General features: G+C 42.4%; 1 protein-coding gene across 1 annotated transcript in view; it reads left to right on the forward strand.

The window, feature by feature from the left end:
* Window positions 1-1,577: 1,577 nt before the first annotated feature.
* Window positions 1,578-24,836, forward strand: part of ntsr1 (neurotensin receptor 1 (high affinity)) — a 52,352-nt gene continuing 29,093 nt past the window's right edge. Inside the window, exon 1 of the mRNA XM_083974598.1 lies at window positions 1,578-2,290. Coding sequence (XP_083830724.1) covers window positions 1,619-2,290 — 672 coding nt within the window. The 5' untranslated portion in view covers window positions 1,578-1,618. The remainder of the gene's footprint in view (window positions 2,291-24,836) is intronic.

Here is a 24,836-nt window from a genome sequence, read left to right on the forward strand (position 1 = left end):
GAGGTTTCTGTTCCAACCAGCTGTGACAAGTGTGTGACTGGTGTTGTTTTCACTGTGTGTGTGTGGCAGAAGTGAGGATTATTTGTCTGTGGACACGTTTATCACTGTGCTAGCTTCACAACAGTGCAAAATACTGTAGAAGATTTATCAAAATTAATATGTGAGTTAAAAAAAAAAAGTTAAAAGAAGTCAAAAGAAAAGGACACAAGGAGCAAACATATACTTTTGGACATGAATGTAAAGGTTAGTGAGCCAAAAAGGCCAGTGAATAAAAATATGCAAAACACCCCAGAGATATTTAATAGTGTCCCTACAGAATTTAACTTTGATTTACTTCAAAAGAGAAATACAGTAAATAGAGGATATGTTTTTGTTTCTCTAACCTAACCGTCCATCACCCCACTGACCCCTCGGGGAAGTGGATAAGGAAAAACCATCAGTTAAAAAAAGACATCCTGTTCCACTGTAAACGTCATGTTTAAGGCGGTGCAGGGATTAAGTTTGTACTGTACATCCACTTATCCCCATGTGGAAACGACCCAAACTGTGACCAGCAGCTGACAGTTACTATAAGTGAGTATGCTTTATTTCCAATGCCCTTGTCAGCTAAAACGCATTGAACTCTGTAACTGACATTGGCCCCGGGGCCCTCGAAAACAAGAAGAGATTTCCTATTCAAGAGGAAGAGCATTTCCTCACAGTGTGAAGAATGGGAGCAGCAGGTTGCTGATGGCATGCAGAGAGATGATGTTATGTTACAGCACATAAACACTCACACACACTCTAATGTGGCGTATAGTGACTGTAGTCTATGCATGCAACACATGATTAATACTGTAGAGGAGCCTCCCAGGCAGGGCTGAGAGAACTGAGACGATGTGAAAGAACATTAACCTCTCTAGATGAACCACTGGGTGTTAAACTATGTGTAAAAAGATGCTCAGTGTGTGTGTAGGTGTGTGAGTGAGAGAGAGAGAGAGAGAGAGAGAGAGAGAGAGAGAGAGAGAGAGAGAGAGAGAGAGAGAGAGAGGGAGAGAGAGAGAGATGCTTTGCTACATTGCTCCTTGCAGTGGCAGCTGTCTGAAGAAGCCATTAGTGACATCTCCTCTGTGCCTGTCCAGTGATAACTGCACTGTTCCACACTGAGACTATGGATCATCAGCACTGAAGATACAATCTGAACTGAAGCCTTGAGCACCATTTAATATACTGTAGTGGGGTCTCCAGCTGTCGCCCAACATTATTTCTTTGCACTTCTGAGTCTGTGGGATTGAGGAGGAGAGAGGGGAGGCTAGAGAGAGAGAGAGAGAGATCATTGTCAGAGTGAAAAAATCAAGAACTGTCTCTGAAATTGAATTTGTCATTTTGTTGGTTCTTCCGTTATTGTTGGTTTCCGAGGTGAAACATGAATGGACTAAGTGGCGGGCGCTTCACTCACTGAATGGCTGTGCGTCACAGCGGCAGCGCCAATAGCGAGCACGCCTCCTGCGCTGCCAAATATTAAAGCTTCTCTCCTCCGACTTCCACACACTGAACCTGTTTTACTCCGGTTGATCATCAATGTCTGTTCAGTCGATTTTCATGTTTCTTTGCTTTCACGCGTAAAAACAAAGGCGCAATGGATTTAAACTTCACCCTCCTGGGGCGCGATTTGTCCGGCTGGGGCGCACTGGCACAGAGGCTCTTTGGGAACAACACAGTGTCTCCCTTTGATAACAGCACTGCCGCTTCCAACACGGACGAGGAGGAGGACTTGGAAGTCAACACGGACGTTTATTCGAAGGTGATAGTCACTGTCATCTACGTGGCTCTGTTCGCCGTGGGCTCTCTGGGGAACTCCATCACCCTGTACACGCTGCTGACCAAAAAGACCCTGCAGAACCTCCAGAGCACCGTGCACTACCACTTGGCGAGCCTCGCTGTGTCCGACCTGCTGATCCTCGTCCTCTCCATGCCAATCGAGCTCTACAACTTCATCTGGTTCCATCACCCATGGGTGTTCGGGGACGCGGTATGCAGGGGTTACTACTTCCTCCGGGACAGCTGCTCCTACGCCACCGCGCTGAACATCGCCAGCCTGAGCGTGGAACGCTACATGGCCATCTGCCACCCGTTCAAAGCCAAAAGCATCATGTCCCGCAGCCGCACCAAGAAGCTCATCAGCGCCATGTGGATCGCGTCCTTCGCGCTCGCCACGCCGATGCTGTTCATCATGGGCCAGGAGATACGTAAAGGGGTGAAGATATGCACCGCTATCGTCTCCCCGGTCACCATGAAGACTGTTCTTCAGGTGGGTGTACGTGAAGTGTGTGATCGATGGTTTGTTTAGAGGGTTTTACGCACGCGTTTCCATTACGCGCCGGAATGAATTAGAGTAAACATGTTCATTTTGGACGTTTAAGTCCTCAGGCATGGGCAGTAGACTTTATAAAAGCAGGACAATGCACTTTATGTATTTATTCATTCGTGTAAGAACCAATTATTTTGCGCTATCTACATGTGTGCCAAAGGGCTTGACAAAATGCAGCGTTACGCGTTTCCCCAGTGTGTGTGCATGTGGCTTGTGTGTGTGTGTATTTCACTAACAACAAAAATAAGAAATTAAGTAATTGCATATACATTGTTATGGCAATTTATTATGCCATTTCCGATTTAATTCAGTACAATCAAATATCCAGTAGGTTGCAAGACCCATTTCATTATAGGTTAATTTCTTCCAGGAAATTAAGGAGGACACGCACCAACATCAACAACACGACCGTTGTTCTTGTTCTGTTTAAATTAATCAAACGCACAGGAAATTATCAGACTTTCAATTCCAGAAAAAAAAGCATCGTTAGTTGTGTGGGAGAAAAAAATCCAGATTTACAGGCTGCTACAACAGAGCGGACAAGCTGACAGCTGCAGGATGCTCTGCAGGTGTGAGCATAAAGTGTCCTGTTGACTCAGGTCCTTGTGTGCTGGTAAGCTTAAGTGTTTTTTGTTGTTGTTGTTGCTTTTTTTGGGGTAAGATTTATGATTTCAGCTTTTTTAATGTGAGAATATGTTGATAACATATATTTCAGTGCAACAATGTAATGTATATCCCATATTTTACACTTTTCTTGTTTTATTAATGGTATCCTATCCATATTAAAACACTATTAATGGTATCCATATAACCACTTCATCTGTGGTTACAAGAACCAAAAACTCTAGGCGTCTCGCTGGAGGTCAGTCAGCCAATCAGAAGGGAGGTTATGGGAGGCTTCTAATTGACTAATTGGTCTAATAAAAAAATGTGGCACATTTGAGCTAAACATTCAGATAAACCAAATCCTGTAAGGTTGGATGGTGGGTGCAGGTGGGCAGGGCTTGGAGCTTATCTGAGGGCAGTTACTGCTTTATGACATCACAAAGTTAGTCCTCACATCTGGTTTTAAGGCTTATAGTTTCTGAATAACAGGCTGTGTGCATTTCTGTGTGGACTGAGGATTTTGATACTTTTACTGTATTCAAATTGAATCTGTACAAGCTTTACAATCAAATAATTATAGACATCTCACTCAATACACCACAAAGTAATGAAGTTAACAATTAGAATTGCATTTGGGTGATTGATCTAAACATCACAGTTGATAGATTAATATCAGTGTCTAACAAGACTTTTGATCTGAAAGTGCTTTTTTTAGAGACTCCTTTAATGTTTTGTATGAAAACAATGTCTGTTGGACAATTAAATAAATAATGATTCAAAATCAAGGCTTTTATTAGGTGTATATGGGTTGATACTGATGTTACTTTGCAAATGACTTCTGAGTTAAAAAAAAAAAAAAAATAAAACTTCTGTACCACTCTTTCAACTGACTTGTATGATATTCTGTTTTAAAATGTTACATAATATTATTACATTCCCTTTTGTCCCCTCCAAAAGGACCCCTGAGAAAAGAAACATGCTATGTAAAGAAGAACATAGCCTCAGTTATTTCTGTTCTGCTTGTGTTAAACAGTCAGTCATTCAGAAAAGGGTTAAAAAATCAGCAGCAGCAGAGAAGACTGAACAATTTTCATCCAGATTGGTCAAAAAGTCTTAGAGGATTTTGGAAATACCTTTTAGAGCAGAAGTAATTATTGATAAATGGTCTTCTGGGGGTTTCAAAGAAAGTAATTATCTTTTAGAAAATGTGATGTGTTAAACTGAGTAACTTGAATGTGACGATGATACATAATAAGCACTAACCGAAGCCACTTGAGCTCAAGGAAAATTGCAATGGGCAATTTTATTTAACATTTGTTGTGACATTTTACTGGCCAAACGATGGACAAGGCAATGGAGAAAATAATCCATGACGGAAATTAGTCATAGGCTACAGCTCCATGGGATTGTTAAGGAGAAATGTGGCTCAATGTAAGGAGCCCGTGAGTCATGAGCAAGTGTGTGGGTGAGAAACAAAGAGACAGACGGACATAATACCCTAAGCACAGCCCCCACTTTCAGAAAAAAAGGCTATTTCTCAAGGCTGTCCCCACTGCTCTGCAAGACGAATGGTGCTGCTCCGTAGGTCGTGGGTCGTGGGTCGTATAAATGATTAGGTCAATCTCTCCTGCTTTGTTTACAATGCACATAGTTGGCATCGAGTCGGAGGGCCGGCAGGATTCTTGGCCTTGTGATTTGATTCTGTGAAAAATTGGAAATAATTAGCCGAGGTGTTACTGTGGTTGCTCGGTTGAGACAAAACCAGTAGTGGATGTGACAGCAGCTGCCATATACACATTATGAGTGTAGCCATCATCATCATCTTCAGTTTCATCTGCTGCAGAGTTGTGTGCAGAGTGTCTGGCTTCACTCTGTCCTGATTTTTGACATCACTCAGATTTTTTTTCCTGCTTGTCTTTGTGTGTCTCTTCTTTTTTGTGTGTGTTTTTGCCTCCTCTATTCATCACTCTTGCATGACGATAACTAACTGAAGCAGTGCCAAGGTTAACAATTCTTATCGTCTAATGCTGTCTTTGAGGATATTGGCATTCGTGAGCCAGGCAGTCTCCCTCAGTCTGGGAAGATTTTCCCACACTGAGGCTCATTCCCTATAGAAATCCCATAAGCATTTGTGTTATTTTTTCCATTTAATGTAAAGAAAAGAACAACAAATATATTAAGTCTGGAAAGATGATATGACGCATACTGAGAAAGAGTAAGCAATCATATTTCTTCCATAACATCGGCATGTTTGTTTATGAATGTGCTTTACTGTGCATATGCGTATAAAATATGCAGTATGAGTTGGTTCGGGTGGTGACCTGCTGTTATGCAGGGTCCCCAAACACTCTGGTTGTTTAGACAACAGTGAGCGACACTGAGGGGGGAGAGTGTGAGTGTGCATTTGTGTGTGTGTACTTGTACTTGTAAGTGTAACGTAGTGGGGACCAAGTTAATAATATTTCAGTGTGGACATACTGGAAAGTGAGGACATTTGCTAGTTTTCACTTTTTTCACATGGCACTTTGAGGGTTATGATGTGGTTTCACTATCACAATTAGTAAGTTTAGGTGAGGGTGAGAGTTAGGTGTGATGGTTAGGGTTATTGTCAAGAGCTAGATAGAAGTATATTACAAGAATATTAAAGCAGATATCAGCTTCACGGCCGTTTCGGCTAATGCTGCGTTCAAGGCAGGCTTTTGAAACCGTAAGTTACAGCTTCAAGTCACAACTACGACTTGGTAGCGTTCCAGGTAACCCGTAGCTCGTGTTTTTACCATCCTGTTGTCTGTGAAAGTTCCCTATAACGGCCACTCGTAACTTCCGACCCGTGAACTCGTACCAGATCGAACTGGTATGACTTCACAGGAAGGAAAAACACAAAGTACGAGTTTCTTTGAACGCACCATGAGTTAGCAGCCCCCGCCCTTGTCAGGCATCAATTGGTCCTCGTGCTACGTCACCACATTCACGCGCATCCCTTGGCTGCACACACAGCCCTTCATGCCGTTCTCTCTCCTCATTGGATAACACTTGTATCCCACAAGGAAAATTTTCTCCTCGGGTTACAGCAGAGCAGAGTGACGGAGAGACTCGTGTTTAGGCTGAAATACTTCATGTAAGTGATTGCTGACGGAAAATAGGAATATTTAGGACTTATATTAACAAAAACATTCCACTGATATCTGCTTTAAGAAAACAATTCTTAGTTGTTTGTTGCTTTCATATCCAGGGAATAATTGACCTATACTTGTACTGCTACTGTTCTGATTTAGGTCTTAGTCGTTTTCATGTAATGCAGAGCTCCCCTTAACCAGATAGTTTTACCCTATAATTGACTCTGAAAGTCTGTTACTGACAGTCTAATATTGTCTGTTGCCATCTGACTGACTGACTGACTGAGATCATTTCTAATCAATATGAGCCAGTTTCGTGAATATTTTAGAGTCAAGTTTAATTTTTCCTCATTCAAGAACAGTCACCTCTTCTTTCGACTTTCCTGAAGCAACGTCCATTGATCGAAATTGAAATTTTAAACTCAGACGTGAGTACTGAGAAACAGAAGGAGTGCATAAGGGAGGAATGGTGTGTCTGAATGAGAGAGAGGCTGAAGGACTTAATGAGGAAGAGGATTTGGATTTGTGTTTAATTTCTTCACAACCGCAGGATTTGAACAAACTGACAGTGAAGTCAACTCACTGCGGTTGACAGTCAGCACATGATATTTCCAGTACATTTAGATTTGACAGGATGTGGGTGTAGCCCAGCGCCGCTGTGAGCACTCACCTTGGCCTGTGTGCTTGCGAGCTTGTTTGCTGTTGCTGCACTGAGTGGCCCCCCACTGTGCTGGAGTCTCTACTTGGGTTGCACTGAGTCATGTTGTTTGTCCAGCAGGATGAGTGTGAAGTGCAAACAGATGGTTTAACTCACGTGATGTAATTGGGTTGGAGAATTAGAAATTATGCATGTATGTTAATGATTCAGTGTGTAATTGGAAATGTTACAGGAAGCGGTTTAGTTTAGTCAAAGATACAGTAACAGACTGGGTGACCTGATGTCAGTGACTGTACTGCCTTTATTCTCCTCTTTAAATGCAGCTCACTGCGTTGCATCCACACATATACACTACATACTCTTAACTATTTCTGTCAAGCCCTTAGAGCAACAACCATGAAAATGCACACAGGTACCCTTAGTGCATAAGGATGACTGCAGAACGCACACGATCTACTGACAGATGCTTCAAATATTCAAAATTCAGACTGAAGATTGCACCACATGCCTCCAGCAGCTCAGCAGGTGAAATGGCAACTGATGTGTGTGTGCTGTTCAGCCAATATGTGCACAACTTTATGGTATGTTATGCAGGCAAAACCAATGGGGCACCAACCTTCACCCACCACATAACTGGACATGCAGGGTGTGCACAAATGCATTTGCACAAAGGTTAGCACCCAGTGCTTCACCTAGAGGAGAGGCAGTCCAGTCATGTTATAACAGGTATAAGTACTGTAAACAGGATGGCCAAACTCCTATTGATATCATAAGTCACACAAGGCAGCAGCTGCATCGCCTCAACTGATGCTGACACTCGAGGTGGAAAGTGTGGTGGTCTGCACTTGAAGGTGGTTCATGATCCTGCATGAAAGAGCCTTTTGATGCGACTGTCAAATCAATGCAGAAGAGGTGTGAGCAGAAAAAGAGGGAATGAGGTCAATGTTGTGTTTACTGAGATGGACACCGACTGCGAATGACCCTTCAGAGCAAAACAAAACAGAATTATTGCTGCAAAATAGTTTGGTTGTTTGTCTCCCAGAGGGGGAAATGAACCTGCAGAAAAAGCTGGACAGAACTGATCTGTTGTGCGCCCCTGAGACACGCGATGGCACACTAGCCTGTCAGGCCCTGGTCCCTGAGAACACAGAGTGTGCCAGAATGTACAAATTAAGAGAGGCTTAACCAGGGATACACACCTCAGTTCGCTGGTGCCCATCCACACTCCAGGAGTGTGAATCAGTCATCGGCTTGGGGCCACTTTCTTCCTGCAGGAAATTTCCCCTCTGTTAACAAAAAGGATGAATAAGAATAATCCCCCACACAGAGCAGCTTCTGCTCAAGCTGTTTCCTGGTCCTGACCACAGATACCAAACATCCAGTATCTAATCTTCCTTTTTGGTGTCTCATTAAGGGAACATCTATGTATGGGACAGCGGATGGAAATTAGCCTGTGGCTACAATCCGGCTTGTTTACGATTTTGTTTCGTTCATGAACTTGCATTGTCCCACTTTAAATAAATTGAATTGAAATTGAATTGAATTGAAGCCCAAAGCTTTTGCAAAATGCATGAAGGCTACTGTAGGGCTGCTGCCATGTCAGTTCTGAGGAAATATACAGTACTGTAACACACCAAACTCTTGGTGTCATCACTCATAGGTTTCAGAGGAGGTTTTTGAGCTCAGAGTGAGCTTGTTTCGCCATTTAGTGTGTTTAAAACGATTTCGAAACAAACCTTGTTTACATGATGCTGTCACATACCTGAATTTGTTCCACAAAACCTCAGGTCTTCTGTTGTTTACAAAACCTGCCCTGGTGGAGACGAGGTTCCAAAGCAAAAGTGACATGTTTATTTTAGCACAAGCAAATAAGGCAAAAGATCAGTATCAGTGATCAGTAGTGCAGGCGTGTGTGGATGCATGTGTGTGTGAGGGTGCGAAACAAAGGAGAAAACAGAAGAGCACAGCCGCGCCGTGGCGTCCTCTGGGACGGCGTGGAAGGAGTGAGAGAGCGAGTTCAGCCAGCGTCGGGGTCAAATGCGCTCCACTGGGCCCAGGTGTGGCGCATTCCGTGATGACGGTCCCACCTCCGACAAACCTGGAAGACAAAAGCAGACCAACCAGCAGCCCGCCAAAGACCAACCGCCAACCTAGAGGGTGGGGCCGTTACACGGGCGGCAGTGGCTCAGGTGGTAGAGCGGGTCGTCCAATGATCAGAGGGTTGGCGGTTCGAATCCCGCTCTGTCCTGGTTGCTGCCGTAGTGTCCTTGGGCAAGACACCCCACCTTGCTCCTGATGGGTCGTGGTTCGCACCTTGCATGGCAGCGTCCGCCATCAGTGTGTGAATGTGTGTGTGAATGGGTGAATGTGATGTATGTAAAGCGCTTTGGGTATCGTTCAGGTAGAAAAGCGCTATATAAATACAGACCATTTACACACGCAAAAATCAAATATTGCTTTCATAAATATGTATTTACCAAAGTCTAATCACAATCGCACACGAATAAAAGCTGTCTCGTAGCTCAGAATAATTTGTGGCCGGTGTACCCACCAGAGGCTGCCATGTAGCATTGCCATCTTTGAATACAGTACGCAAAAGCGGACAAACTAGACTCAAACGCTCTATTGAGTGTCTGTGACTCGGCTTGTGCCCTGAGGATGATCGACGTAGTTGTTTTTGTTTTTTTCTGCTGTTATAAAACACACACAGTGCTACAGCTGAGCAGCATTAGCAGCTAGATCTTACAATGTTGAAATGTTCTTATACAAAGTGCAGCCAAACCCCAGGCTGAAGAGAGAGGGGCAGCAGAGGCTGCTCTGACAGCTGTGGAGCTGCAGCTGAACCGGCTGGAGAGCGCAGCGACAGATTTCCTTTTTTTTAATTTTTTTTTTTAGCAGTGCCGTTGTTACAGGTGATGCATACAGTATCTATGTCTGAGTATGTTTGTCCTCTGATCTTCCTTCATGGGGTCGCACTGCGTAACTGGCACATCCTGCAAGTCCTGTGTAACTTTTTGCTGTGAAATATGACTGAAGGCACAAGTGTAAGTCTGCACATGTGTTAAAAAACATAATAATAATTTTTAAAAATGATAGTGATCGGTATCAGTTAGCGGTTAGTTTGCGAACGTGTTTGTCCTCGCCGGCCACCATGATTTTGCAGACGGGAGGGGTGAGCGAGTGAGCCCTGCAATCTAGAATCTGAACACTGGATGTCACGGTTTAACCCCAATACTACACACTGAGGTTTTGAGTATGGGAGAGAGTTGTGTTGAAGGAGTTCTGTGACTCTGAATGGTGTGATGACTGTTGGATGTTGCGGCTATTGTTTGTAAAGCTGTGTGAAGTAATGGGGGTGGTCATGAGCCTGTGGCCCTGGAGGAGAGTGGCGCGTCCCATGGTGCCTCTAGAAATGCCTCGGCGCCTCTGTATACTGTAGCAATATACACGGAGCCAAACTCTAACCATGTTTCCAGCCACATGTTTTTATTACCATTCAGCAATATTGAATTAAAAATGCCTCATGGAAACTGTAATATTCGATTGAATGTCCTGAATATTGATAAAAAAGTTAATACAGTCGATATCATTGGATTTTCTCTGGATCGATACAAACTTAATGCGACAAATGCTGATGGAAACACTTCTTTTCTCGATAAATGTGAGTTGCGATCATGTTTTATGTCAGTTCCACTACGTATTCCCGGCAGAAGTAAACAAAGACCGATGCAGGTGTAGGCGGACAGACTGGCTTCATGTGAAGTGTCACCATCTCCCAAAACAGTTTGAAGCGCTGCCGTTCACAAACTACAGGTGACAGGTCTTTCCGGTGTCTGTAGTATTCAACACGTGGTGCATCTGCATCAAAACGGTGTTTACACGCCACTGTCTTCTGACAGGCATGTTGCATGTGCAACAGCCTTTTTACCAACTTAACTTGGCTGGCCTGCGTATGGCTTAGTGGTTTCCAGGCAACGACTCCAGCAGCTCTTCCTTTTCCTGTGTGCAGCCCAACCTCAGACAATCAGTTAAAGATAAAGGATGGATGTCCTTCTATTTTGCGATATAGTACAAAAATGAATGGAAACGCCTTAAATTGAGAGGAAAATTTGATGTACCAATATGATCGCAAAACAGCACATGACGTCATTACGCACAACTTTTTATTCGATTTAAAGGTCTTAGATGGAAACACACTTGAAACGGCATTATTTGCATTAATCTTCAGATAATTCGATCGACAAGTGGATGGTTTCTGTCACCTCTGCCCTGCTCCAGCTTTGTGGCTATGGTACCCCAAGACTCACTCACAGTCTCTATGCTGCTGGAATTACAATGTTGTAGTAATCAAACAAAATTAACCAGATAACGCTATATACATGCACAGGGGGAAAATTTGTGATCCTACCCTGAATTATGTACAAATTTAATTAGCCCTAATAAAAATTTAAATAAACAGATGACATGAAAACAGAAAGTATTTTTATGTTTTATATTTCATAACAATCTCTAAATATGTTTATTTTTCATGAAAAGACATTTTAACATTGGAGTTTATGAGGAATTACTCATTTTTGGAGCCTCAAGCAGCCCTGCTGTTGTTGGCACACCAATTGGGTAGGTTCAGACTCCCACATTCATCGTTCATCACCAGGGAAGAGTGACCTTACAACCTAACTGCTTTCATGACCTGCTGTTACAGCTGAACTGTTAGTTTAAAGGAGAACTATGCAAGTATTTTGCTAACCCTCCTCCCAGCCATGTGCATTTGTTTTCAATGAAACTGGCAAGAGAGCAATCCATAGAGCAGTGGATAACATTACAGTATATATGATAAACGTGTTACCATATTTGTGTAGTCTTTCCTGTCATAAACAAGAGATTACTAAATTACAGAGCTGGGACATTGGGTCGGAGGCACTGATCTTGCATGGTTGGTTTTTGGCCAGGAGATGTTACGTGGAAGGCAGAGAGCCTCCATTCTCACTCGTAACAAGTTACAAGTCATTTATTTAACCATCACAATGATTCCGAAGCTGTGTAATTAAGGTAAAATGTAGCATAGGGAAAAATGTTAGTTCCTCTTTAATGTGCCCTGATCCACATGTGCCCTTTCACGTCTTGTCTTTCTACTCTGATTAGCATTGATGTGTACATGCACTGTGTCTGGTATTGCCCTTATACATTTATGTGCATACAACTAAAAGGTCTAGGAAGAGCAGGTAGATGTTTATCTCTTTCACTTGGTGAAAACACTCGGTGCTTAGCCCTGTAGATAAGAGAAGCCGTAGGACATTTGGTCTTCCATTCATGTCTGAGGAAAATCCATATTTTCTAATGTGAGACATACAATGATTGCTTTGAAAGTAGGGTAATTGTGACTCTCACAAAACCACTCCTCTTCTATATGTAGGGATAAAAAAAGGTGAGTGCTCTGAATGTCAGTCAGCAGACTGTCAGCCCTTTTATGTGAGGAGAAAGCATCACCTTCACCCACATTGCCAGAGTGCAACAACTTATCAGGACATACTGAAGGTGAATATTTCCTAAATAAACAGACATTTTGTCCAATGTTATTGGACTAAATGTCTGTTGGATTATGCATATTGCGATACACCCCCCCACACACACACGCTGACTGAAAATACTCTTTCATTATTGTAATTGGTAATTTTCACAGGGACAATTTGGCTCAATTACCTTGATTATATTTGAATGAACTCTTTATACTTAATTCACAATTGCATTAGCCCCAAAAGTAAATTTTGATACAGAAGTTGATGCTGAATATTTTTCTACATTTTTATTTTATCTTTTTTTGTGCTTTAATTCCAGAAATAATGGAACTTTTCCATAACATAGACTTAGGTCTTAAGGACTAAGTAGCCTCTCAGTCTCAAAGCAGTGGCAGTGTAAGTGCTTCTCACAAACCCTTTTGCCTCCTGCTGTTTCATAGAGCATATCCCTGCCAGTCACTGTACTGGCTGAGGAGAGCATGAGGGAGGTGACTTTTTCTTCCAACAGCCTTCTCATTTGACTCATTTCACCACCTGTCATCGCCAGACATTTTTGAAACTCAGTGTTTAAGGTGGCATGTGGGCCAGAAAACACAGCAGATAATGTTTACAGTAATTACACAGCTACAGTATGCTCTCAAAATGAACACGAGAGTGGTCTATTGAATTTTAAGTGCTTGGTTTATGCCATAAAACCACATGCTCAACTGAGCATCAGGGAAGAGGGTGCTTGATAAAGCCATCCCCTAACTTGTGAGTAAATAAACATCTTCATAACTTTTAGCTGTCTGCTCAAACTCAAACTCTCATGCACAACTCCACAACAGGACAGACAGGCAGGGCTCTTCTTTTAAACATCCTTCTTGGCCACAGTAGATCCGGTCTCCCTCTTGGTTATCCTCTTCAAAGGAAACAAGTCCAGACCTCATTGGATGACAAGCACAACAGAGCCTCTGCTATGTTTATATCCCCAGGGCAGCAGTAGCTAAACTCTGGTGACAAATGGCCTCAAAGACAAACTCTCTACCAACCCGCTGCAAAACAACAGTCATTACAGAAATATGCTGCATTAAAACATCTGCAGTTAATAGATATCTGATGACTGTTTTTTGAGGTAAGGTACTTAATGGCAGCTGTTTTAGCAGCTCTTTAATAAGCATTAAGTTGTCGTAATAACAATAGCAAAATTTGTAATAGTAGTCCGTAAAAGAGTAGGAAAAAAAAGTGTGAAAAACAGTGCAAACTCAGGTTTAGACAGACCTGATAGGTGAAGTCTAATAACACTTACTAACTTCATCAAGCATTATGTTTTCATTAAATATGAACCTGAAGAGTTCATTGGGTTGTGAAACACAGGGCTGCAGGGCACCAACAGACTCAATTAATTATACTGAAAATTAATTAAAAAGTAAACAAATGTAATAAGTTACATAACATTGATAAAGTAATTATCAAGTAATTATTAATTACAAGAACTTGTGGGTGTTAACCTCCACACTGTGAGAGCAGCGCAAGTAATACAACCTTCCCTTGTCTCTTTAGCATTTCTGCCTTAGTTAATGGACAAACATGAGTGGAGAGTGAAAATAAATTATATATTCATTATATTTTTTTTAAATGTCAACATAACTTAGAAAAACAAAAGCAGCAGGGACAAGGCCTAAATGAGGATGTTATGTTATAGTACAGTATACAGTAGCATCCAGGTGGTTTGTTACAATGCTTGTGGAGGTTTTGTGTCAGAAGTGTTTCACTAGCAAAGAGTGATGAGTACAAAATACATTTAACCTCTGTGATTAAATGTTTTTTTTTTGTGTAGATTTTTGTATTTTGAGGAGTATGTTTGAAATCCTTTAACTTACCTCAAACTGAAATAGTCTATTTCTGAGTTCAGCTATTTTACTTACAACAAATGATACAAATAGACATAAAGACAAATCAGCAGCTGCAAGTAAACACATCTGCTATGTTGCAGGGTCATCAGGTGTTTGCTGGGTCTGGCCGACACTAAATCCTAAAATCCACACAGTGGGTCTTTCAGCTGTGACTTCTACATTCATTTCCACGGTCCCTGAGATGTTTGTAACCTCTCTGGTGTTTTTGATCATCCCTGTTGTGACTGCTGAACTCATTCAGCTCAGTATTTGAAAACCTGGAGGAGGCAGCGAGACGGAGAGGCCGAGACCAGTTGTGTTTTTGCTCTGAGAAATAGAGAAGCTGGATTTAGAGTAGATTGCGGAGGACTCCATGGTGCATGAGACACAGAGGGACGTTCAAACAGGGGTATGCAGCACTGTACAGCATTAACAACCACTGCATTGCCCATGAATGCTGCATTTTATCTATCTTTTTCAGCTGCATTCACTGTGGAGTTTATGTTTTTTTTCCCACCTCTCTGCTTTTTATTCCCCTTTAGGAAAGAATATGATGTTTCAACATTTGTCGTATATAAAAAACAAAAATAGTGACGGATCAGACAATTCTTCTTTTTTTTTTTTTTTGCATCTGCTGACACACATGAGGCTGAAATCTCATGTAATTTGTCTTGCAACAATGCGGGATGTTCTCCCCCCCTGTGCATGTCAGAGATGAAACTAGACAAAAGCCAGATGCATTTAGTGACTGTCTCCATAACACCATATGGCACGTGGCGTAGAGCCCGTGCAGAGACTTCGATCCAAACAGTATGAAACAAATATTTGGATTATTATCTGTGAGTGAGATAGATGTTTGCATAGATATGAAGAACCAAGTCATGGCAATTATGCAAGAAGCATGCCGGAGGAGAAGATGGCTCTCTTGTTGTTGTAAACAGCATGCAAACACTTACAGACTGCGGGTAGTTACTTAAGCGTTATCACCATAATACACAATCATGTTGAAAGGCACTAGAATTTCTATTCCCTTTCAGAATGAAAGTGATAAAATTATGCACATACAACTGTTCTTGGCCACTGTCAAGTTTGCAAAATCGCAAAGAAAATCCCTCAATGCAAAGATCAATTTATTTGTGACATTTCAGTGTTCACAAAACATCACAAGTAAATTCATAATTGCAAATTAAACAGCGTGCAGTATTTCATTTTGTCTTTTGGATTCATTCAGCCTGTCTCATGAAACAGAAACAGGAATAATGGAAGCATGAGGCATGGGAAATAGAGGTTCAGGAAATAAAGTGTGGGAAAAATAATAATAATCATAATTGAGTCCTACTCATTGGATACACAAGGTTCATGCCCTGACACAAAATCAGAGTTTTTAGTACATTAACATGTTAAAATGACATCATCTCTGCTCGTTTTTTCATTTACACTAGGGGTGAATATACTGTACATGTATCATATCTATAATTTTTTTTCTCATCTTGAGATGGTAAACCAAAAAATCTATTTTTGCTTTTACATCTCCTCTCTCAGGTTTTGTTATCCAGAGCTAACAACTGGTCAATGAGACAATTGTTATGGAAGAAACACAAAGCAAGGACATTGCATAACCACGAAGGTCTTGTATACAAGTGTTCAGGTTCTATTATGTAAGCAAAGATATAAAACATTTCTCAGGAATGCACAGCATGTCGTTTGGGCTGCATGGCTACCATCACTAAAACTGTATCACTGAGTAATGTCATTGAGTCTAGAAACCATTTGAGAGAACAACACAGTCTGTGGTTACAGACTAAAAGACACTTTATGAGGTCTTGGTAAACAACATCAGTAATTCAAAAGATAGTTAAATTGCATATGACAGTAAAAGTAGAAAAACTTTCTTCCCATGAAATCAGTCTGTGAAATAAGCAAAGTGATAAATTGTGTAACAAAGGCAGGCTGAGCTTGTGATAGAGTCTGCTGTTACGTTGTTTCAGTTATGTAAATAAAGATGAATGGCATTGCACTGCCATCGAATTACTTCTGTGATTATAAAGTAAAAAACACAATGAGGAAGTGCCTCTCACGCACTTGAATGTAATTAGAAAATGGGCATACTTCCCCAGGAGGAAAATCATACTGTCATCTGCACTGTCACTACTGCCGCCATGGTTCTTTAATTGATTTGAAAATGTGTTTTGTTTCCCAGTAGAATCTCAATACAACTCTGCATTGAATAACAACTGGGAATTAGTAGCTTTTTCAATAGTAACATGGGATAAAAATGACTGTGGCTGTGGCTGTATGAATGAGACAAGTAATGGCTCTTGAAATATTTCAGGATGACCACTGTTGCCTCACAGCAAGAACGATCTGGGTTTGTTGTGGGTTTGAACCTGCTACCTGTAGGCTGCATGTTCTTCTCGTGCCTGCTTGGGTTCCCTCCCGGTTCTTCAGCTCCGTCCCACAGTTCAAAGACATGTAGTTTAAGTTAATTGTGAACTCTGATTGTGAGCGTGAGTGGTCTTTTGTCCATACATTAGCTCTGTGATGTGTGAAATGTCAGTGGGATCGGCTCCAGCTGCACTATACACTAGAACAGTAATTGGTCTCTTACACTGGATAATATACACACATAACACACATAATCCTGCACATTTTAGTTTTTATAGTTGTTCCCACACTACGGTGCTGCTGCACATTTTTCAGCCTCTATTTAAGTTTTATTTTCTTACACCATGGTTATATTAACAGTTATTGCATCTATCATTTTGGGTATGAGCTCTGTCACTTGTGCTGGAGAGGCCTGTTGCCCTGACGTCACAACCCACCAAGTATTCACACACTATTCAAGACAAACTGTGGCTGACAGGTAAATATTAACACTGCCTTATTTACAACGACAGCTCCCAGGCATGAAAGCAGCAAGTGTGTTAACAACGACCAAACATCCACCATCTCGCATGAGAGTTGTCAAATCGATCAAAGGTGAAACCTGAGCCGTGCAGGGGAAACATCTAAAGAAGGTGTGAAGCACAGTGATCAAAACACTCCGTATGAGGAGCAGGTGGAGCTTTGGCCTCTTACTGTTGTTGTCAGCATATGGTGCATGGCGCAATCACATCTGGGTTTGTCACGGATGGGAATGCGGCCTCTGAATTTTGGACTTCAGTGTACATCCAGAACAACTAACAAGACTAAAACAGTTCCTGAGAAAAAAAAGTGTATTAATTGGAAAACCTGCAAGGTGTGGAAAGGGAGGAAACATAGTCACAGACATTTAAAAGTTGTTTTGCTGTCAACCCCTGTAATTGTTTGGACCAACGCTGTATCATTAAGTGACATCTCATCAAAGCAGCGACGCTGGCCTGTATGCTCTGCCCCACTGTGCATTGTTCATTATTCAAACTGAATCAAGCATAATCTTAATGCAGCAACTGTATCTAGTCTAGTGGTGGTGATTACTTGAGTTCAGGTTCAGGTCAGACACCTCAATATATCTACTGTTGTGTAGATAACACTTCTCTTTACACTTTATAATTAACTAGACACAACAGTTGACAGTTGTCTCTATTTTGTAGACAGATGTCAGTTGAAAGTCAAAGGTACAAATAATTTTCAGACCAACTTCCCCAATGGGAAAGTCATTAACCACCTATGTTCCCACAGCCCTATGTTCCCACGGCCCTATGTTCCCACAGTTCTAAGGTTTTCCTCAAAATTAGGCTCTATGTTCCCACTGGACTCTCTCTACCTATCTGGACTCTATCTATCTGGCCTGTCTAGCCTCTACCGGGTCTTTTTACTAAACTTAACCAACTCTTTTCTTCATTGCCTAAACCCAACCAATGGTGGGACCAAAGGGCTGTGGGAACATAGGGCTGTGGGAACATAGGAATGACCCCACTGAGGGATAGCTAGGGTTGCGGAGTAACTAGTTCGCTAAACGCATTACAAAATGTAGCCGTAATCTGTTACAGTTGACAAAAATGTAACTGAATTACAGTTTCTACGCAAAATAATAATAATTTCAAATGAGTCATAAAAATTGTTAGTGTTTAGTACAAATTAGCAGCCATTTCTACTGAAATGTAACTCATCCAAATTGCTCTACAGCCAAACTAACGCCGGGTTCACACCGGACGCCGAAGCGCCGCGAATAGCCGCGGAACGGAGACCGCTTCCCTTCGGCACCCAAGTTAACAGGTTGTGTAGTTCAGACCAGACGCGACGCGCCGCGATCGTTTGCGCCATTCAGTTATCGTTTCGACGTCTGTTCTATTTTGTGCGCAGTCCGCGAGCAATCGCGTCAATCTTGGCAGGAAGTCACACATGAAAAAACGAGAGAATTTTCAAAATAAAATACAGTGATTGACAAATGCGATCTTATTTATATTTGTCAGACTCTCAACAGAGAGCGAGAGAGATGAAAACACACACGTACACGAAAGGGAGACACGGAGTGGGCAGGCTGCAGGGGGGAGGGGGGGGGGGGTCAAAACACACAAACAAACAGGGAAAGAGCGAGAGAGAGGAGGCAGAGACGAGTTGTTGTCAAGTGAAGGACGACGTGAAATTAACCTTGGAAGTGGAGGGAGTTGTTTGACCCACAGCACACAGTGTTATAGCCTAATTATATGAGGTTATTTACTTATCCATGACATAAAAAACAGCTCCGAATGTGAGTAAACAACAGCTGAGGAGCAGAGGCGCTTGCGACCGCCGCGGAGAAATCAGCGTCTGGTGTGAACTGGAGGGACGAGGTCCGGTGTGAACCTGGCGTTTTGTTTCTCAGCCCTAGAAAAAACCCAAAAGTCAAGTCAAGTCATGAGACATAAAGCCTTAGAAATAGCTTAAAGAAGTTGTGTCCTTACATTAAAGTTTGAGTTCACACACAATGATCAAAATCAGGCAAAACCCGGCAGTGGCTAACATTAGCATACTAGCAGTGGGATATAAGCTGTGTCCCAGTTACAAAGCTGCATCCAGAGTGTAGGTTGGGCGGCCACTCTGACCCTGAGCACTGGAGCACCACGGGAGTGCATCCTCTATTTCCTCTTCATGTACGACTGTTTATCCATTCATCCCACTAACACCATTGTAAAATTTTCTCACAGCATTATAATACCACTGACAACCAACAAAGAGACAGCCTACGGGGACGAGATCCAACAATTGGCACATGTGGTGTTCCCATAACAAACTGGATCTAAACACAACAAAAACAAATTATAATAGACATCAAAAGATGGAGGGCGGGTGGAGCACTCCAGCCTTTGCGTACACAGCAAGGACATAGAGAGGGTAGATGGCTTAAAACACCTGAGAGTTTACTTTTGGACTGACCTCATCTGGTCCAGAAACATCTCCCATCAAGCGGGAAAGGCCGAGCACTTCCTCAGGAAGGTGAAGCAGGCGCACCTTCCTCAACACCTGCTGATTAATGTCTATCTGGTCACTGCTGAAAGCCTCCTGACCTACTGTTGCACTGTGTGGTTTAGTAGCTGCACAGCAGAGGATAGGAAGGGCTGGCAGCGGGTGGTAAGGATTGCAAAAAGACTGATTGGGACAACATTGCCGCCCACACTCAGTGACGTATGCTGACCGTCTCCAAAGGAAACTCAACTGTATTCTAAAGGGCCCAACCCTGGAAAGGGACAGTTTACCACCCTTCCCTGAGGAAGGAGATACCGGACAAATAAAACACAAACAGACTAGCTTCTATCCACAGGTGGTGAAGGATGTGCGTTGAGCAATGAAAGATCCTCCCACTGGGGCCTTTATTGCTTAGGAAAAGAAGGACATTTGAAGCTGCAGGCTCCAGAGGATGCACCCTTGAATTGTAAGGCAGAGTTGATAATACCATTCTTGAGTTAGTTGGAAACACTTTCATTATTTTGTCTAGGCCAGGGGTTTTCAAAGTGTGAGGCGCGCCTCCCTTGGGGGGCGCCAGAGAGTTTGAGGGGAGGCACGACATGAGAAAAAGAAAAAAAGAAAAACTGAAAACATTCAAACAAAAGATGAGTTACATCATGTCACTTGCACATAGGGCTAAATGATTAATGTTTTTGCACTAGCCTATAGTTTGCAATATATTAGCCTATTATACTGCGATATGATAAAACACGATCTTGTAACACACAGACTGCGATTATGCTCGACTGTCAGGGAGCAGTCTCACCCCCGACGCGTCATAAACTGACGCTTGGTCAGGGCCCTTTCGCGTTGTGCACTGACGCCCAAGGTGCCCCAATGCAATCCCCTCCGCGGCGATATGTGACGCTCAGAGCGAGTGATCAGAGAGACTGTGTTGCAGGGAGAGCGGAGCTCAGCTGGCCTCGGCTGAATGTAGCACCACGTCGGCTGTGGAACTATTCTGGTTAGAAAAAGAAGAGCATCAGGTGCTGCGCAGCGTCAGGTATAACTTCATATGAACGCAGCTCAAAGCGACCTGGTGCCTCTCACAGTGACCAAGCTCAGATAAATACATTGGATCAGCTGTAGCACCGCGTGTCCTCCCGCATAAAGCCGCAATATACCGCTCCTAAAAAAAAAAGATGCACGTCGCGGCGGAGCTGACCAGCTGACCTGTGGTACAGACGTACAGTGGAGACCTGTCACAGTGTCACCTGTGCATTGATATAAACTTCAACCTCAGACTGTCTGCTTCTCTGCTTCCCAGATGATCACACAGGGAGAGCATGAAGCTGCTTGTGTGATGAGTGTGTTACAGAGTTCTGTATCAATGTTTAGGTTTCGTCAGTGCTTTATGTTGTCATGATAATTAATATATGCTGAGAAACAAGTTTGTAAATCAAACAAATCCTACAGGAAAGACCAATTTATTTTTAATGAATCAAATATTGTTTTGGTCATAGTAACTAATTCTCTTCTCTCTATTTTTTTTTTTTTTTTTTTTTTGGGGGGGGGGGGGGGCGCACAGCTGTTTATTTTTCATTAAGGGGGGCTCACTCTCTCACACTTTGAAAACCCCTGGTCTAGGCCTATCTGTTTTATTGGTAAAGGCTTACTCCCACCTCCTACCTCCATACTCCACACCAGCTAATAACATCAGCATAACAGCTGGTTATTACTAGTAGTGTGGAACAGAATTCGGTTGTCACACCATTTAAAACATTGGACAGTTAACAAATTGATTCTTTGTAATACGGGGTGTACTGTAATGGAATTACTGAATCATGAATGGTATCAATTACAAGTTGCTCATCTGAAAAAGGACAATTTCCCAGCTAAATAGCATCTTAGCTAGCTACAGTAGTTTGCCAATTAGCTCTGTGAGTTGTCACTGAGCCACATTTTGCAAAGACATGCAAATCCTTTCCTACTTGCCAGTGGGATTGGGCCTCTACATATCATTAATGTAATTTGACCTTAAGCCAGTACAATAGAGTCATGTTTTATAGCTTACATATTTACACAAAATAATTTGCAAAACAAAATACCAACTAATAATTGTTGAACTAATCATTTATTGTGGCCTTTCTAAAAAGGAAGTCTAAATGCCAGCATGGTCAATGGTTTTATGCAAATTAATGAAGAGTGCAGGTAAACAATAGCAATGACCTTGAAATACCACATAAAACTAAACACACGTGGCTGGGGTTGCCAGGTGACAGATTAATGATGGCAGGCAGAAGCATAACAAAAGAACCTCACAGCTGTAAACGGCATGATGAGCCACAAGTAATTTGACTGCAACTGCTTGAACAGTATGGAGGATGATATATACTAGCACCATGTTTATATGTGACTCGTTGGTCAGGTTGTTTATTACAGTGTGGTGATGGTGAAAGAATGTTTAGAGAGTGTTTGCAAAATACCCATATAATATTGTGCCAAATTGACTCCACATAATAACCCAGGGAACATTTGCGTTGCATTCCGTGGTGTTTTTTCAAGGCAGAGAGGGAAAATCATATAATAATTTAACAATGCCAACAAGCTCTGCTTGCATGTTTTATAGTTAATTGCCACCCATCCAGCCATTGGCTTGTCCGTGCAGGGTCATTTGGGGAGGGCTATAGAGCTAATCCCAGCTGACATAGAGCAGGGTTCATCACACCAACAGACAATTTAGAATTGCTAATCAACCTATACTGTAGGTGCATATATTTACTAGAGGAATATGAAAACCAAGAGAGAACTCACACAGGCAAAGGGAGAACATGCAAACTCCTAACAGTGCTAACCATTGCACCACTATAGCATCCCTTTTACTGCCAAGAATTTTAAAATGTTTCTCTCAAGCCAGTTACATTTGTAACTTCAGACTAAGTTATTGATGAGACTAAACTTAAACTTGTCTAGCATTTGCAGGAATGTCATATGGAAATGTTTTGGTGAATAACTCCATTCACTGCATGTACTGTATACCCGGCTGCATCGGCTGGGACTTGGCTTGCTGACTCAAAAGCAGAGCTCTGTGCACAGATGTCAACAATTTCTCGAGAAGTATTTTTTTAAATTTTAGTTTTAAGTATTTTAACATAAGCATAAGCATAAGTATTTTAGAGACAATACCCAACAAGGAATTTTGTTGCAACAGGAAATTAACTGAAGGACACATTTGCTTTTGATGCAACCCTGGTCACAGACTTGCAGGAAGCTGCAAAAACAACTCAAAAATATTTCAAATAAATTCTGATTCATGAGATGTGACTGACGCATTTTTGTTTGCTTTTGTTTTTTAGTTATTATTTTTGGGGCATTTTGTGACAGGACTGTGAGAGGAGCACACCGGACGCAATTAGTGCTCTTAAAAAACGTGACTGGAAACGCAAAGTTCCATGTACACATAGGGCCCTAGTCTCGTAGACCGCGCGAAGTCTAAGTGCAGCGCAGCTTCGCCACGCCAACGGGGTGTGGTCCAGGTCCATTTCGCAAGATTGGTGGGCCGCGCAGTCAGACTTAGACCAGCGTAAACCCTCCCCTCTTCCCTCCCAGGGCGGGAGGGAGACAGGAGGAGGAGAGAAAGGCATGGAGTGGGTTTGACACAGCCGAGTCAGATCTTCACCAATCAAATGAGCTCCTCTCCTCACCTTTAACTGCGCGGCGGGTGATGCGCGCTGCAAGTTTGTCATTTTATACTTGGACATGGACGGAGGAAACAGCGACGCCAGAGGCCGAACCTCTCCCCGGAGGAAACAGCTGTTTCCCCGGAGGTCCGAGCTCAGAGTGACCAATAATGAGTTTACTAATAATAATACAAATATCCTTAATCAGGTTTGATCTGATACACTGAGAACCCCTGCCCAATGTAAGACACAACAACTAATAAACTAATAAAGAAACTCACATTTATTCAAACCGTGTGTAAGCAAGATGAGAGGTGTAATCACAACATAAACAAACACCATGCGTAACGGATGAAATCAGCGTAAAGGACGCTCTCTCTCTCTCTCTCTCCGTCCTCCTCTCTCTCTCTCTGTCCTCCTCTCTCTCTCTCTCTCTCTGTCCGTCTCTTTTTTTCTCTTTTTTCTCTGTGATAGAGATGCTGAGTATAGGCTATATACTGGACTAAGAGAGATGAAGATTTGTGTTTTGTTTTTCATTACGGCTGCCTGATGCGGTCGCTCGCGCTATGAATTAATAAGTAAATAAATAAATAAAGCGATCATCACAAGGGCAGAGTGGTATCTCAACACGGCAGCGACATGCAGTCATCCACCCTCAGTCCTGCTTTTGGGACATCCACAGCTGCTTTTCAGTGCCAGTTCGTCCCTGCTGTGTTAATTCAGGTGGAGTTTCCATTACGCGTGCCACAGCCTTTGATCTCTGCTTTGATCTGACGTCAGATGTGACGGGACAATCTATATAGATATAAATTCACGTGTTGATTCCATTAGTTGCATTAAATAGTGAATTAGATCTGCCTGTGAGGTCTTGGTGACGTGTGTGCACTGCAGGTCAGTCAGCCAAACTTCCACTGCACCTGCTGCGCTCCGCCCTGCGCTGAGAGTAGACCTGGTTGGAGGTGGCGAGCTTTCAGCGCAACCTCGGCGGGACATTTTCGCACAAAACTTCCACTGCACCAAGCTGAATCTGTGACGCCTCCCCCTGCTGCGCCGCCACGCCTATCTCAGCGCAGCGCGATCTGCCAATCTTCCAATCTGACTTTGCGCTCGGCTGCGCTGGTCGAAACTTGCATTAGACCAGCTGCGCTACCTTGCGCCACCTGCGCTGCGCCACCAAACTAGGGCCCATAAAGTTCAAGTAAAATTTCAAAGTCTGAGCTCCTCTTTTTAAAGTCAAATTAATTCACACCTCTTTTAGTCATATAGATATCTGTATGGAGACAATCAGGACAATCTCTATAAAGTATTTTTCATTGAATTGCAACAATCGTCTTTCTCTTCGTCTTTTTGTCAAAAATCTTTCAGTTCAGACAGTAACACAAAAGTCTTGCCGTCAGCTCTTTCTCTTGTTTGACATTTAGACGAGAATAACTGGATATTTCCCCATGTAGAAATGTCACAGAAGAAATGGAGCTAAGACAGAAGGAGGAAAAAAGGGACGTACTATAACATTTGATTTGAAAGCCAACAAGACACTGGCACAATGGCCGTAGTCACAAATTCATGGCTTTCAGCTTTAGAAACGCTGTTCAAGGTTGAGTTTTAGTTTTTTTATTTGCTGCGAAAATGCATCCCTTATTTTTAAAATCTTATTGACACAAAACTTTTGTTTCTAACAAAATAAAGCTCA

The sequence above is a fragment of the Trachurus trachurus genome (assembly GCF_905171665.1).
Source record: "Trachurus trachurus genome assembly, chromosome: 7".
In the NCBI taxonomy this organism is placed as follows: Eukaryota; Metazoa; Chordata; class Actinopteri; order Carangiformes; family Carangidae; genus Trachurus; species Trachurus trachurus.